Raw genomic sequence first — 14,459 nt, 5'->3', positions numbered from 1 at the left:
GTCCGTCTTCTTCTTAAAGATCCATTTGTTTTCTATCGCTCGCCGTTCATTGGGCAAGTCAGTCAAAGTCCATACTTTGTTTTAATACATGGATTCTATCTCGGATTTCATGGCTCCAAGCCATTTGTTGGAATCTGGGCCCGCCATCGCTTCTTCATAGTTCGAAGGTTCATCGTTGTCTAACAACATGATTTCCAGGACAGGGTTACCGTACCAATCTGGTGCGGAACGTGTCCTTGTGGACCTATGAAGTTCAGTAGCAACTTGATCCGAAGTACCTTGATCATCATCATTATTTTCCTCTTCAGTTGGTGTAGGCATCACAGGAACATCTTCCTGAGCTGCACTACTGTCCCGCTCAAGAGGTAGTACTTCATCGAGTTCTACTTTCCTCCCACTTACTTCTTTCGAGAGAAACTCTTTTTCCAGAAAGGATCCGTTCTTAGCGACAAAGATCTTGCCCTCGGATCTTAAGTAGAAGGTATACCCAATGGTTTCCTTAGGGTATCCTATGAAGACACATTTTTCCGACTTGGGTTCGAGCTTCTCAGGTTGAAGTTTTTTGACATAAGCATCGCATCCCCAAACTTTTAGAAACGACAGCTTAGGTTTCTTCCCAAACCATAATTCATACGGTGTCGTCTCAACAGATTTAGACGGTGCCCTATTTAAAGTGAATGTAGCTGTCTCTAGAGCGTATCCCCAAAATGATAGTGGTAAATCGGTAAGAGACATCATAGACCGCACCATATCTAATAGAGTGCGATTACGACGTTCGGACACACCGTTACGCTGAGGTGTTCCAGGCGGCGTTAGTTGTGAAACGATTCCACATTTCCTTAAGTGTGTACCAAATTCGTGACTTAAGTATTCTCCTCCACGATCTGATCGTAGGAATTTTATCTTTCGGTCATGTTGATTCTCTACCTCATTCTGAAATTCCTTGAATTTTTCAAAGGTCTCAGACTTGTGTTTCATTAAGTAGACATACCCATATCTACTCAAGTCATCAGTGAGAGTGAGAACATAACGATATCCTCCGCGAGCCTCAACACTCATTGGACCGCACACATCGGTATGTATGATTTCCAACAAGTTGGTTGCTCGCTCCATTGTTCCGGAGAACGGAGTCTTGGTCATCTTGCCCATGAGGCACGGTTCGCATGTGTCAAATGATTCATAATCGAGAGACTCTAAAAGTCCATCAGCATGGAGCTTCTTCATGCGCTTGACACCAATGTGACCAAGGCGGCAGTGCCACAAGTATGTGGGACTATCGTTATCTTTTGGTATTCACGCTATGAATATGTGTAGTATTACGCTCGAGATTCATTAAGAATAAACCATTGACCATCGGAGCATGACCATAAAACATATCTCTCATATAAATCGAACAACCATTATTCTCAGACTTAAATGAGTAGCCATCTCGCATTAAACGAGATCCAGATACAATGTTCGTGCTCAAACTTGGCACCAAATAACAATTATTAAGGTTCAAAACTAATCCCGTAGGTAAATGTAGAGGTAGCGTGCCGACGGCGATCACATCGACTCTAGAACCATTCCCGACGCGCATCGTCACCTCGTCCTTTGCCAGTCTCCGCTTATTCCGCAGCTCCTGCTGTGAGTTACAAATATGAGCAACGGCACCGGTATCAAATACCCAGGAGTTACCACGAGCACTGGTAAGGTACACATCAATTACATGTATATCGAATATACCTTTAGTGTTGCCGGCCTTCTTATCCGCTAAGTATTTGGGGCAGTTCCGCTTCTAGTGACCCTTCCCCTTGTAATAAAAGCACTCAGTCTCAGGCTTGGGTCCATTCTTTGACTTCTTCCCGGCAACTGGCTTACCAGGCGCGGCAACCTCTTTGCCGTCCTTCTTGAAGTTCTTCTTACCCTTGCCCTTCTTGAACTTAGTGGTCTTATTGACCATCAACACTTGATGTTCTTTCTTGATTTCAACCTCTGCTGACTTTAGCATAGAAAATACTTCAGGAATGGTCTTTACCATCCCCTGCATATTGTAGTTCATCACAAAGCTATTGTAGCTTGGTGGGAGCGACTGAAGGATTCTGTCAATGACTGCCTCACCAGGGAGGTTAATATTCAGCCGGGTCATACGGTTGTGCAACCCAGACATCTTGAGTATGTGCTCACTGACAGAACTATTTTCCTCCATCTTACAACTATAGAACTTGTCGGAGATGTCATATCTCTCGACCCGGGCGTGAGCTTGGAAAACTAGTTTCAGCTCCTCGAACATCTCATATGCTCCGTGATGCTCAAAACGCTTTTGGAGCCCCGATTCTAAGCTGTAAAGCATGCCACACTGAACGAGGGAGTAATCATCAGCACGAGACTGCCAAGCATTCATAATTTCTTGGTTCTCTGGGACGGGAGCGTCACCTAGCGGTCCTTCTAGGACATATTGTTTCCTGGCAGCTATGAGGATGATCCTCAGGTTCCGGACCCAGTCCATATAGTTGCTGCCATCATCTTTCAGCTTGGTTTTCTCTAGGAACGCGTTGAAGTTCATGTTGACATGTGCGTTGGCCATTTGATCTACAAGACATATTTGCAAAGGTTTTAGACTAAGTTCATGATAATTAAGTTCTAATCAAATTATGAACTCCCACTCAGATTAGACATCCCTCTAGTCATCTAAGTGTTACACGATCCGAGTTGACTAGCCCGTGTCCGATCATCACGTGAGACGGACTAGTCATCATCGGTGAACATTCTCATGTTGATCGTATCTTCCATACGACTCGTGTTCGACCTTTCGGTCTCCGTGTTCCGAGGCCATGTCTGTACATGCTAGGCTCGTCAAGTTAACCCTAAGTGTTTTGCTGTGTAAAACTGTCTTACACCCGTTGTATGTGAACGTAAGAATCCATCACACCCGATCATCACGTGGTGCTTAGAAGCGACGAACTTTAGCAACGGTGCACAGTTAGGGGAGAACACTTCTTGAAATTGTTGTAAGGGATCATCTTATTTACTACCGTCGTCCTAAGTAAACAAGATGCATAAAACATAATAAACATCACATGCAATTATATAAAGTAGTGACATGATATGGCCAATATCATATAGCTCCTTTGATCTTCATCTTCGGGGCTCCATGATCATCTTGTCACCGGCATGACACCATGATCTCCATCATCGTGTCTTCATGAAGTTGTCACGCCAACGACTACTTCTACTTCTATGACTAACGCATTTAGCAATAAAGTAAAGTAAGTTACATGGCGTTCTTCAATGACACGCAGGTCATACAAAAATAAAGACAACTCCTATGGCTCCTGCCGGTTGTCATACTCATCGACATGCAAGTCGTGAATCCTATTACAAAGAACATGATCTCATACATCACAATTCATCATTCATCACAACTTCTGGCCATATCACATCACATGATCAATCGCTGCAAAAACAAGTTAGACGTCCTCTAATTGTTGTTGCATCTTTTACGTGGCTGCAATTGGGTTCTAGCAAGAACGTTTTCTTACCTACGAATAACCACAGCGTGATTTTGTCAACTTCTATTTACCCTTCATAAGGACCCTTTTCATCGAATCCGCTCCAACTAAAGTGGGAGAGACAGACACCCGCCAGCCACCTTATGCAACTAGTGCATGTCAATCGGTGGAACCGGTCTCACGTAAGCGTACGTGTAAGGTTGGTCCGGACCGCTTCATCCCACAATGCCGTTGAAGCAAGAAAAGACTAGTAGTGGCAAGTAAGTTGACAAGATCCACGCCCACAACAAAATTGTGTTCTACTCGTGCAAAGAGAACTACGCATAGACCTAGCTCATGATGCCACTGTTGGGGAACGTTGCAGAAAAATTAAAAAATTTCCTACGGTTTCACCAAGATCCATCTATGAGTTCATCTAAGCAACGAGTCAAGGGGAAGAGTTTGCATCTACATACCACTTGTAGATCGAGTGCGGAAGCGTTCAAGGGGATGGTGATGATGGAGTCGTACTCGACGTGATTCGGATCACCGATGACCAAGTGCTGAATGGACAACACCTCCGCGTTCAACACACGTACGGGACGATGGACGTCTCCTCCGTCTTGATCCAGCAAGGAGGAAGGAGAGGATGAGGAAGGCAGCTCCAACGGCAGCACGACGGCGTGGTGTAGTTGGTGCAGCAGTACTCCGACAGGGCTTCGCCAAGCACGTACGGAGGAGGAGAGGTGTTGGGGAGGGGAGGGGCTGCACCTTGGCTTGTGTTCAGCAGCCCTCCCCTCACCCCTTTATATATAGGAGGAGAGGGGCAAGGGGGCCGGCCCTCTAGGGGAAACCCTAGAGGGGGGCGGCGGCCAAAGGGTGGGGGGCTTGCCCCCCAAGCAAGGGGGGTGCGCCCCCTTTAGGGTTTCCCCCCAACCCTAGGCGCATGGGCCCAAGGGGGGGGGGCGCCAAGCCCACTAGGGGCTGGTTGCTATCCCTACGCAGCCCAAGTGGCCCCCCGGGAGGGGTGGTCCCTCCCGGTGGACCCCCGGAACCTCTCCGGTGGTCCCGGTACAATACCGGTATGACCCCGAAACTTTCCGGTGTCCGTTTAACAACTTCCCATATATAAAACTTTACCTCTGGACCATTCCGGAACTCCTCGTGACGTCCGGGATCTCATCCGGGACTCCAAAGAACATTCGGTGATCACATACTTGTCTTCCTGATAACCCTAGCATCACCGAACCTTAAGTGTGTAGACCCTACGGGTTCGGGAGACATGCAGACATGACCGAGACTCTCCGGTCAATAACCAACAGCGGGATCTGGATACCCATGTTGGCTCCCACATGCTCCTCGATGATGTCATCGGATGAACCACGATGTCGAGGATTCGATCAAACCCCGTATACAATTCCCTTTGTCAATCGGTACGTTACTTGCCCGAGACCCGATCGTCGGTATCCCGATACCTTGTTCAGTCTCGTTACCGGCAAGTCACTTTACTCGTACCGTAATGCATGATCCCGTGGCCAACACCTTGGTCACCTTGAGCTCATTATGATGATGCACTACCGAGTGGGCCCAGTGATACCTCTCCGTAACACGGAGCGACAAATCCCAGTCTCGATCCGTGTCAACCCAACAGACACTTTCGGAGATACCTGTAGTGTACCTTTATAATCACCCAGTTACGTTGTGACGTTTGATACACCCAAAGCACTCCTACGGTATCCGGGAGTTACACGATCTCATGGTCGAAGGAAGAGATACTTGACATTGGAAAAAGCTCTAGCAAACGAACTAACCGACCTTTGTGCTATGCTTAGGATTGGGCCTTGTCCATCACATCATTCTCCTAATGATGTGATCCCGTTATCAACGACATCCAATGTCCATAGCCAGGAAACCATGACTATCTGTTGATCACAACGAGCTAGTCAACTAGAGGCTCACTAGGGACATATTGTGGTCTATGTATTCACACGTGTATTACGATTTCCGGATAATACAATTATAGCATGAATAAAAGACTATTATCATGAACAAATAAATATAATAATAATACTTTTATTATTGCCTCTAGGGCATATTTCCAACATCTTGTATGCTATTAAGTGTTCAACTTGATCTTCTATCTTTTAGATGTTATTTGTTAGCCTACATATATTATTTCTATGGGTAATTGGGCTTAGTGGCCCACTATTCTCTGACCAAATGCAACCCTAGGCCTACTAAACCCAACCCCATCCATCTGTCAATATAAACCCCTCCCCACCCCCACCTTTTCGCAGTCACTCCACCAGCCACCACCCAAAAGAAACCCTACAGATGGATCCTGACATGGGAGATGTCACAGAGGAGGAGGGGGAGGCTGTGGATGTTAGGACAACAGCAGCACAGAGGAGGAGGCGCAGGCAGAGGGCACTAGAGGCGGACAGAGGAGGAGGAGGTGCAGGCAAGAGGAGTTCAACCGCCGACTCTCCGACAAGGTACTGGAGAAGTGCAATGACGAAGAACTGGAGCTGGTTTTCACTGGTGGCAGGGGAAGGTCGTTCATGGAGATCATTAGGTGGGCAAGGATGAGGGCAGTCATGGCTCCTCATCCAGTAACTAGGGCCAAGTGGGTCCGTTTCTTCGAGCAATATGACTGATATGTCAATCTCATCTCATCCATCTATATACCTATCTATCTATCTTTCTATGTTGGTGTACTATGTAAGATCTATTCTATGTAATAAGTGGTGTTTGATGCTACTCTAAACCAATCTATCTATGTATTTATGCTACTCTTAATGAATTTATGCTACTCTCAATGAAATGTACTGACTGAATTCACTGACAGAAGATACACCCATTGAAATGTACTGACTGATTCAACAAAGGAATCTTTGTCTGAATGAACAGACTGCATAGTAGTTATTACAAACCATGGTAGTTCAACTGACTGAATATCTCTGAAACAAAATAAAGTTACAAACCATAGTAGTTATTACAGACCATAGTAGACCCAAATCCATCCAAGAGCTCAAGTTACAAACCAAGGTAGTTCAACAAACAGAACCATGCCAAATGAACTCAAGTTAACCAAATCAAAGAGCTAGTTACCACTTGCATAAAAATAGTCTTTCAGCCTCCCACTTGGCTTCCTGATCCTCTTTGACCCCTCCTGGACAACAGTTGAATTTGATTGCCTTGGTGCAATGAAAGTTCTTCTCTGGGCACTTGAAGATCTGGTGTTCTTTGCTGGAGAAGATGTAGATGATCTGGTGTTCTTAGCAGGAGAAGAAGTAGATGATCTGGTCCTCTTAGCTGGTTGTGCTTGTGCTGTAGCTGCTGGAATAGTTGAAGCAGCCCTTTTTCTTGCCCTAGGCCTAGAATTAGCAACTGGAGCTGGTGAAGGTGCAGAAGGTGTAGCTCTTGCTGTAGCTGGTCTTGCTTCAGGTGTAGTAGCAGCAGGTACTCTTGGAGGCCTCTGAGCATTTGTAGCCATAGAAGAACCAGCTTGAGAGTAATTTGCTCTATTTTCCTACACAATTAAGAAACATTGTAAGAAAATGAACAATGAAAAGAGACAATGAAATGAGACATGACCTCAAATGACCTGGTGCTTGTTCATCCTCATCTGAAACTTAGGCTTCAAAGGGTCACCACAGTTGTTGAACCTATGCCCTTGCTTCTTGAAGTTGCTACATGTGACAGTACCAATTCTTGAGGTATCCTTTTTTGCTGGCACCTCAAATACACCTTTCTTCCTGGCAGTTTGCTTTTTGCCCTTCTTTTCTTTGAACACTAGTGGAGATATGTCATGTCCAGGTGTTTGAGGCCAGTGGTCAGGTCCTGGAACTGGGAAAATTATATGCTTGTATGTTTCACAGTACATGGCTTTTTGAAGAAGTCATTGACAAAGTCTTTAGGATGTAGCTTCACTTTCTGCATTGCAGCAATGGAATGACTGCAAGGCACAGCAGTCATGTCCCACCTCCTACAGTCACATCTATGGTTGTTCTAGTTAACACAATATGTGTTCTCAGAGCTACTAGTCACCTGCCAGATGCCTGGACCTGCCATGTATGCATCACAATACTTAGCCCACTTCTTGCCTTCTTCTAAAATTTCTGAGTAGGTTGGTGTAATCTCCCATCTACATGACTTTGTTTTCTCTCTGGTTTTCTGAAACTTGATCATCAACTTTGTTCTTATGCCCTCCAGCATAGTCCTGATTGGCTTGTTCCTAACATCCAATATCATTCTGTTGAATACTTCACTAAGGTTGTTAACAACCAGGTCAGTTTTGCAAACAGTATCCATTTTATATCTTGCCCATGTATGGTGTGGTATCTGTGACAACCACTGCCAAGCTTCAAAACTTTCTTTCTTCAAATTTTCCATCCCTTTTTCACGACCACTCTTAGTGAAGGAATAGGCAGCCTGATCTAAGTGTTTCTTGAGTTCCTCCCCTCTAAAACCAGCAGATTGAAAGTTGGCATATATATGTCTAAGACAGAACCTCTGTGGGGAGTCAGGGAATACATCATTGATTGCATTCAACAATCCCTGTTAATTATAAATTAATGATGGCTTAGAATGATGGATAAGTATGATAGTTAGGGAATACATCATTGATTGCATTCAACATACCTTTTGCCTGTCAGACATAATTGTGTATTTGCCAAACTTGTTCCCACATCCAATAATAGTTCTCAGCTGTGTGAGAAACCATGTCCAGCTGTCTGTGTCTTCCTTGTCAACAACACCAAATGCAATGGGGAAGATGTTGTTGTTCCCATCCCTGCCAGTAGTTGCCAATATTTGCTGTCCAGTGCTGAGCTTGATGAAGCAACCATCTAAACCTGAAAATATGATCACATTAGTTGTAAATAACATGAATGCAACCATCTTAGATATATGTGTAAGGATCAGGTACCTATAAATGGCCTGCATCCATTGAGAAAGCCCTCTTTGCATGCAAAAAGGCAGTAGAACATGTAGTGGAACCTAGGGGTAGGAGCTGGATTTTCTAGGTCCTCTTTGGTTGTCACTATGCATCTACTGCCTGGATTAGTATCTAACACACACTGTAGATAGTCCCTTAGTCTGTGATATTGGAGTCTGTGATCTCCTTGCACAACTTCAACTGCTTGCCTCCTTGCCCTATATGCCAAGCTTTTAGGCACATGAACACCAAATGTTTTCTTTGTGTATGACATAATTGTCTCAACACCAGCTCCAGGGTTTGATCTAATGGTATCCTCACAAACCTTGGCAACCCAGTTTACTGTAACTTTGGTGCTCTCTCCACTTGCTCCACAAGTGTGATCCAAATTCATCTTCTTGATGCTGAAAGTAGACTCATTTGCTATTCTAGAGGCCACTATATAAAACTGACAACCTTGCTTTCTATCAGAGCACCAAGCAATAACCCTAGTTGGTTCATTTTTGTGATACTCAAAATTCCTAAGTGTCCCGACATGGAAATTTCTTAGTGCTTCTCTGAACTCCACAACATTTAGGAAGCACAAATGCAATGCAAGCTGCTCATGTGCATCAGGGACTGATGGATCATACCACCTCCTCTCCTTCCTATTCTTCAACCTTCTCTTCCTACCAGAAGGCAACCTTGGAACTTCTTCTTCATCACTAAGACCAAAATCACCTGGAAAGCAGTATTCATCAGGTTCAGGCACCCAATCTTCAAACTTGTTGTGTTCAGGCTCACTGTGTGACTTGCTAGTTGGGCCTGGATTTCTGACAGGATTAAGCTTCTTTGCTCCTTTCTCTGGTACAACTGAGGGTTCTTCATGTTCAGAAAGGATTTGGTCTTCCTCCCAAAACTCAGAAGGTTCTGAGTTTGCTCCACAATAGTGATCTGTAGGTTCTTCCTCTCCCCTAGTCTTATGGCTTGTCCCTGTGCCTGCCTCATCTTCACCCCTACACCAAGACTTGTATGATATATTCTGCCCTTTGTAATCACCCCTAAAAAACTCAAAATCTGAAGAGGATTTGTCCATCTCATCTTCATCTTCATCTTCATCATGTTCTACTTCTACATCTTCTTCTTCTTCCACAACATTTTTCCTCTTGTTAAAATTACAACTTTGTTGTGTGTTAAGATAGGGCTCCTTACGGATTGCTGCTGCCAAAGTTGCATTAGGGAGTGGATACAGGACCCCTTGTTGGGAAACACTATAAACAACAGGTTCACCAACATGATCAATGGGGATCTGCTCCTCAAGCATGATGTGATCCATGTTAACATCTGCCGGGCTTGGATTAGTAGGCTTTCTGACAGTGATGTTCAGGATCTTCTTATCAACAAACCAGTCAAGCATGTCCTCTAATGCCTCCTCACTATCCAGGACCTCCACCCCCTCCAAGCCTTTTCCCTCTTCCTTTACATAAGTCAGACAAGCATCCATTCCATAACCCTCCAACTCAGCCAATGCTAATATGGTCAGATAACTAATGTCTGAAGAAACTGAATACTTTCTCTCCATGTTATTTGTTCCTTGAAAATGTAGCCTCATGTCCCAAATCTCATCATCTAAGCTGTAGGATTAAATTGACAAACAATTAATTTTTAACTCACTAAAACTTTAAACAATGACCAAATGTACTGAACATTACTGAACTTTCTTCTAATTACAGTGAATGCACTGACCAAATGAACTAACCAAATGCACTTTCTTCTGAACTCACTTAACCAATAAAACAATGTATCATGCCAAGAACAAACAATTACTAACCCTAGTTCTAACTTGAACTAAAGGACCCAGAAATTTGTAATTTGAACTAAAAGTATGAAGTGCCAGAAATTTCTTACCTCACTCCACCAAAGGATGAAGCTCAAGTGTGGCCGCCTTCTGGATCCGCGTGGATGGACTTCGCCACTGCCCTAGCCGCGCGGACTGCCGGATCTGAGCACGCCGGATCGACCTCAGCCGCAGGCGGTGATGGCTGCTACAACCGCTGCGCCGGGAAGCTCGAGCTGCCTCGCCCTGGGGCCACCTTTGGATGTCCACCGCCCTCCTGGCTGGTGACGCCTTGGCTCAATAGCTCGCCGCCGACGGCATTTGGCTGCGCCGCCGCCATCGCCAACCTAGGTCACTGCGGGGGAGAGGGGAGAGGAGGGGGAGACTGAGAGAGAGTGCGGTCCGACCAGCTCCTCTCGTTCCGACCGGACCGCACGGGCTAACGGCCGTCAATGGCCGCGCCGTGAGCGCGCGTGGCCAGGTGGCTTGACATGTGGGTCCGGGCGGTCAGAAAAACGGTTAAATCGCTAGTCACGGGCGTTTTGGGTTTTTTGAAACAGCGAACCACGCGACTGGTAGCTTTCTGAGAAAAATTAAAAAGTGGTAGTTTTTTGGAACCCTAGTCTGTAAACTAGTAGTTTTATGCTATTTACTCTATATGGTCTAATAGATGTGCCTCTACGACGGCATTATGTATGATGATGCGCAAGCATCTGAGCAAGAAACGGATTAACTGTATACAATACAGGAGGCTAGCTAATAGTACAACACTTGGAAACGTGCATGCTTCGTAGTACTGCTACAGTATGAACTAAAGCTTAGAAAGCACGCTCGTCCATCTCGAGCTGTCCACTGGCGGACTCCTCCTCGTCGTCGCCAACGTACAGGTACGGGTTCTTCTCCACCGGATGGAAGTTGTAGAAGACGAAGACATAGAAGGCGAAGCTGGCGGCCTCGACGGCGACATTGACGCCCCACTGGTACTTGTAGTTGAGCACGGCGAGGAAGGCGGAGACGATGATCCGGGTGAAGTAGAGGTAGCCGACGACGACGATGTAGAAGCGCTTGAAGAGGGTGAGCTTGTGGAGGTTGCGCGCCGCCTTGCCGTCGGTCTTGGAGGCCTCGCGCAGGCCCCGGATGGACCAGATGATGGGGAAGAAGACGGCGCAGCAGCAGATGACGTCCACCAGCAGGAACACGTGGTTCCACACCACCCAGTCCCGCCCCGTCGGCCCTGTCTCCCCGATCACCACCAGCACCAGGTTCTCGATCACTTGCAGCGGGATCACTATCATCAGCACGTTCTTCTCCCGCTCCTGCATGCCAATTCACGAATCATCAGATTTCAAAGATGAACGATGCTGCATTGCGTGATTGAGAATTGAAAAGATGATCGGTGTTGAATTCCAAAAATCAGTGACCTGGAGGTAGGGCTTGAGAAAGGACCAGCCGGTGCCGATGAGCACGATGACGGTGAAGAGCAGGACGCCCTTGAAGAAGCCGAAGACGTAGAAGGCGACGTCCCAGCCGTGCGGCGTGCCCGTGGACTCCACGTACCACGTGTCCTCCGCCGCGCACGCCATCTTGAGCGCCTTGAACAGCAGCAGCGCGCCCATCACCACGTGGATCCGCTCCGCCGCCGCGCGCTTCCGCAGGCACGTCCACACCCACACCGCCAGGAACACGAAGTAGACCACCGACACCACGGTGTAGATGTTGGGCAGCGGCTGGAGCCCCACGGGGAGGTAGTCCCTCAGCCCGTCGGGGACGCCGCCCCGCACGTTGTACATCTCGGTGCGCACGTCCATGGTCACCTCCGCGCCCTCCTGGCAGTTGTTGAACACCACCGCGTACTCGTCGGGGTCGTCGATGCTCAGGATGCTGGTGGCGCCTCCAGGCGGCACGTCGCTCAGCCGGATCATCGGGACAGCGAACCCGCTCGTGAGCACGCAGAAGCTGCCGCCTCCGGGGTCGGCGGCGGCGTACTGGGACGCGTTGTTGATCTTCGGGAACTGCGCTCCCGAGATGAGGACGAATCCCATGAGGGTGGGGTCGACTCCGTTGAGGCGTGACCCTGGCCGGAGGTTCCATGCCGAGCGGCGGATGGAGAGGGCGGCCTTGCCGCCTCGCGCGAAGCCAAACTGCTCGAAGAGGATCAGGGGCCGCGCGTCCGACACGATGAGCGTTGTCCTGATCTCGGCATGGGTTGCCCGCGCAAGGAAGAGGACGACCGCGAAGGCGAGGGTGACCGCGACCGAGGTGCCCATGGAGCTGGTGCGCATGTCATGCAACGCTGTGGATTAATCGTTTTTGCTGCATTTTACTTTTCCAATTAGGGGATAGGATTGGCCAGATGCGCATGCATGGGCGTGCGCGTGGGAAGGACGAGGGGCAGTGGCAATGGACAAGCGGCATCTCGATGACCATGGCGTGTTTTAGGGAGGACCATGAGAGCGCGGGCGCGAATAGAGAAGGCGACATTGTTTGTTTCTTTCCGCTCCCGTTTTGGTAAAGGGCCTCTAGAGTTTTTTTTTAGAGCTCGTTCATTCATGTCACTGAGGGCATCAGCAGTGTGTTGGAGGCGATGCTGCCTCTAAGCTGGGACCCACGTGAAGCCTCTAAGCTGAGGCGCTGAGCTGAAAATCACGGAGTGTCTAAGCTAGGTCCCAGTCAACAAGTAAATAAGTAATTCCTCCATGAGTTTAGAGCTGTTCACATGCGTGAGAGAACCCAGCCATGCAAAGAGTTGATTCTTTTGAATTTTTTAAGTGAATGGAGGCTGCCTCTTACCTTTTTTTTGACGGGTAGTTGTCTCTTACCTTAGAGGCGACATCAACGATTTTTATGTTAGAGGCGAGGACTGCAATGCATAGCATCAGCCTCCAAGACCTTAGAGGCAAGCTTAGAGGCGAAAAAAGACTACACCGTAGATGCTCTGATGGGCTAGCCTTATTTTGGGCTTTCCCGGTAAAATATGTCTGTTCACAAGCGTAGATCTGTGAAGCAAGATCCTACTAGGTTTTCAAAAACTTTTTTCAAGAACAAAAGAAAAACCGGAAACGAAAAACAATAAAAATGATAATATTGTGTTTCTTGAGAAAGTAAATTCGCACCACCATGACATCAAGTCTGTGATTCTCGTAGAAGTCCATATTTTTATGCTTCTCGTGAAAGTAAACATGTGCTTCCACGAGAAGCAAATATGTGATTCTTTTTTCAGATAAGATTTTCCTCGCAAAAGCAAATATATGTCTCCATAAGAAGCAAATAGGTGCTTCTCATGGAGCATGGTTCTTTTTCCCCTTAACCTAAACAATTGTGCTTCTCGCAGAAGCAAATATGTTCCTTCATTAGAAGTTAATTTGTGCTTTTCATGGAAGCATAATTGTTTTTTGGCTAAAAAGATTTCGGGCATTTTTCCCTCCAAAACCTAGAGAAAACCGGGCGAAGACTAAAAGGCCCAAAACCCAAAAAAACTCAGCTAAAACTTGAAAATGCTTACAGATAAATAAATAAAATCCAAAGAAAGCACCCATCACTCGACATGTGTCATTGGCTGAACCCACCACTTGACGTGCTCCGGACCATAAAAAATGATCCTTGGACGTCCCCAGAAGGGGTGACCTCCAGTTAGTTGCTCTCTTTGGTTCCTTCACCGTATACATCGCACACCAGACTCGAGCGTATGTTCAAACGCCCGACCCTTCTAAGCGTACTACTTTCCTTTTGCTACCTGTTTTTCCGAAGCTTCCTGCCCGGATTTGAGAACATTCCAGTCCTTTTTTAGCTGGTCTTTTCTCGGTATTTTCGGGCATATCCCCCCCCCCCCTCTCGTTGCTATGCATCTTCTAGATAGATCTTGCGTGATCGTAGGATTTTTTTTTTGAAATTGCATGCTACGTTCCCCAACACCTCAGGTCTTAGATGTTAGGTTTGGCTGCGAGGTCTGTTTGGTATTAGGTCCAGACTATCATCATTCCTTCATCAACTAGATAGGAGTAGCGACAGATGTTGCCTAAACGATGGCTTTAGTCTTGCTGGTGTATGACTTTGTAAGGTCTTATGTGAATAATTAATAAAGTAGCTGCATGCATCGTCGAGATGTAGAGGCCGGGGGTCCTCCTCCATTTCTAAAAAAACTCCGACAGCATAATGGAACACAAATGCTTAATCCCCACGTTGATCTAAATCTTTGCCTCGTCTTGGATGAACTTCAAACTATAGTATGGCGGTG

General features: G+C 46.7%; 1 protein-coding gene across 1 annotated transcript; it reads right to left on the bottom strand.

Annotated features, from left to right (window-relative positions):
- Positions 1-10,897: 10,897 nt before the first annotated feature.
- Positions 10,898-12,599, bottom strand: LOC119319268 (protein CANDIDATE G-PROTEIN COUPLED RECEPTOR 7-like). The gene is made up of 2 exons (XM_037593755.1): positions 11,647-12,599; positions 10,898-11,541 (listed from the first exon to the last, which is right to left on the bottom strand). The coding sequence occupies exons 1-2, from the start codon at positions 12,505-12,507 to the stop codon at positions 11,044-11,046; spliced, it is 1,359 nt and encodes a 452-aa protein (XP_037449652.1). The 5' UTR covers positions 12,508-12,599; the 3' UTR covers positions 10,898-11,043.
- Between the last annotated feature and the right edge of the window lie 1,860 nt (positions 12,600-14,459).

Source organism: Triticum dicoccoides, chromosome 6A (assembly GCF_002162155.2).
Source record: "Triticum dicoccoides isolate Atlit2015 ecotype Zavitan chromosome 6A, WEW_v2.0, whole genome shotgun sequence".
Taxonomy (NCBI): Eukaryota; Viridiplantae; Streptophyta; class Magnoliopsida; order Poales; family Poaceae; genus Triticum; species Triticum dicoccoides.
This window is presented reverse-complemented; position numbering and strand designations above follow the sequence as displayed.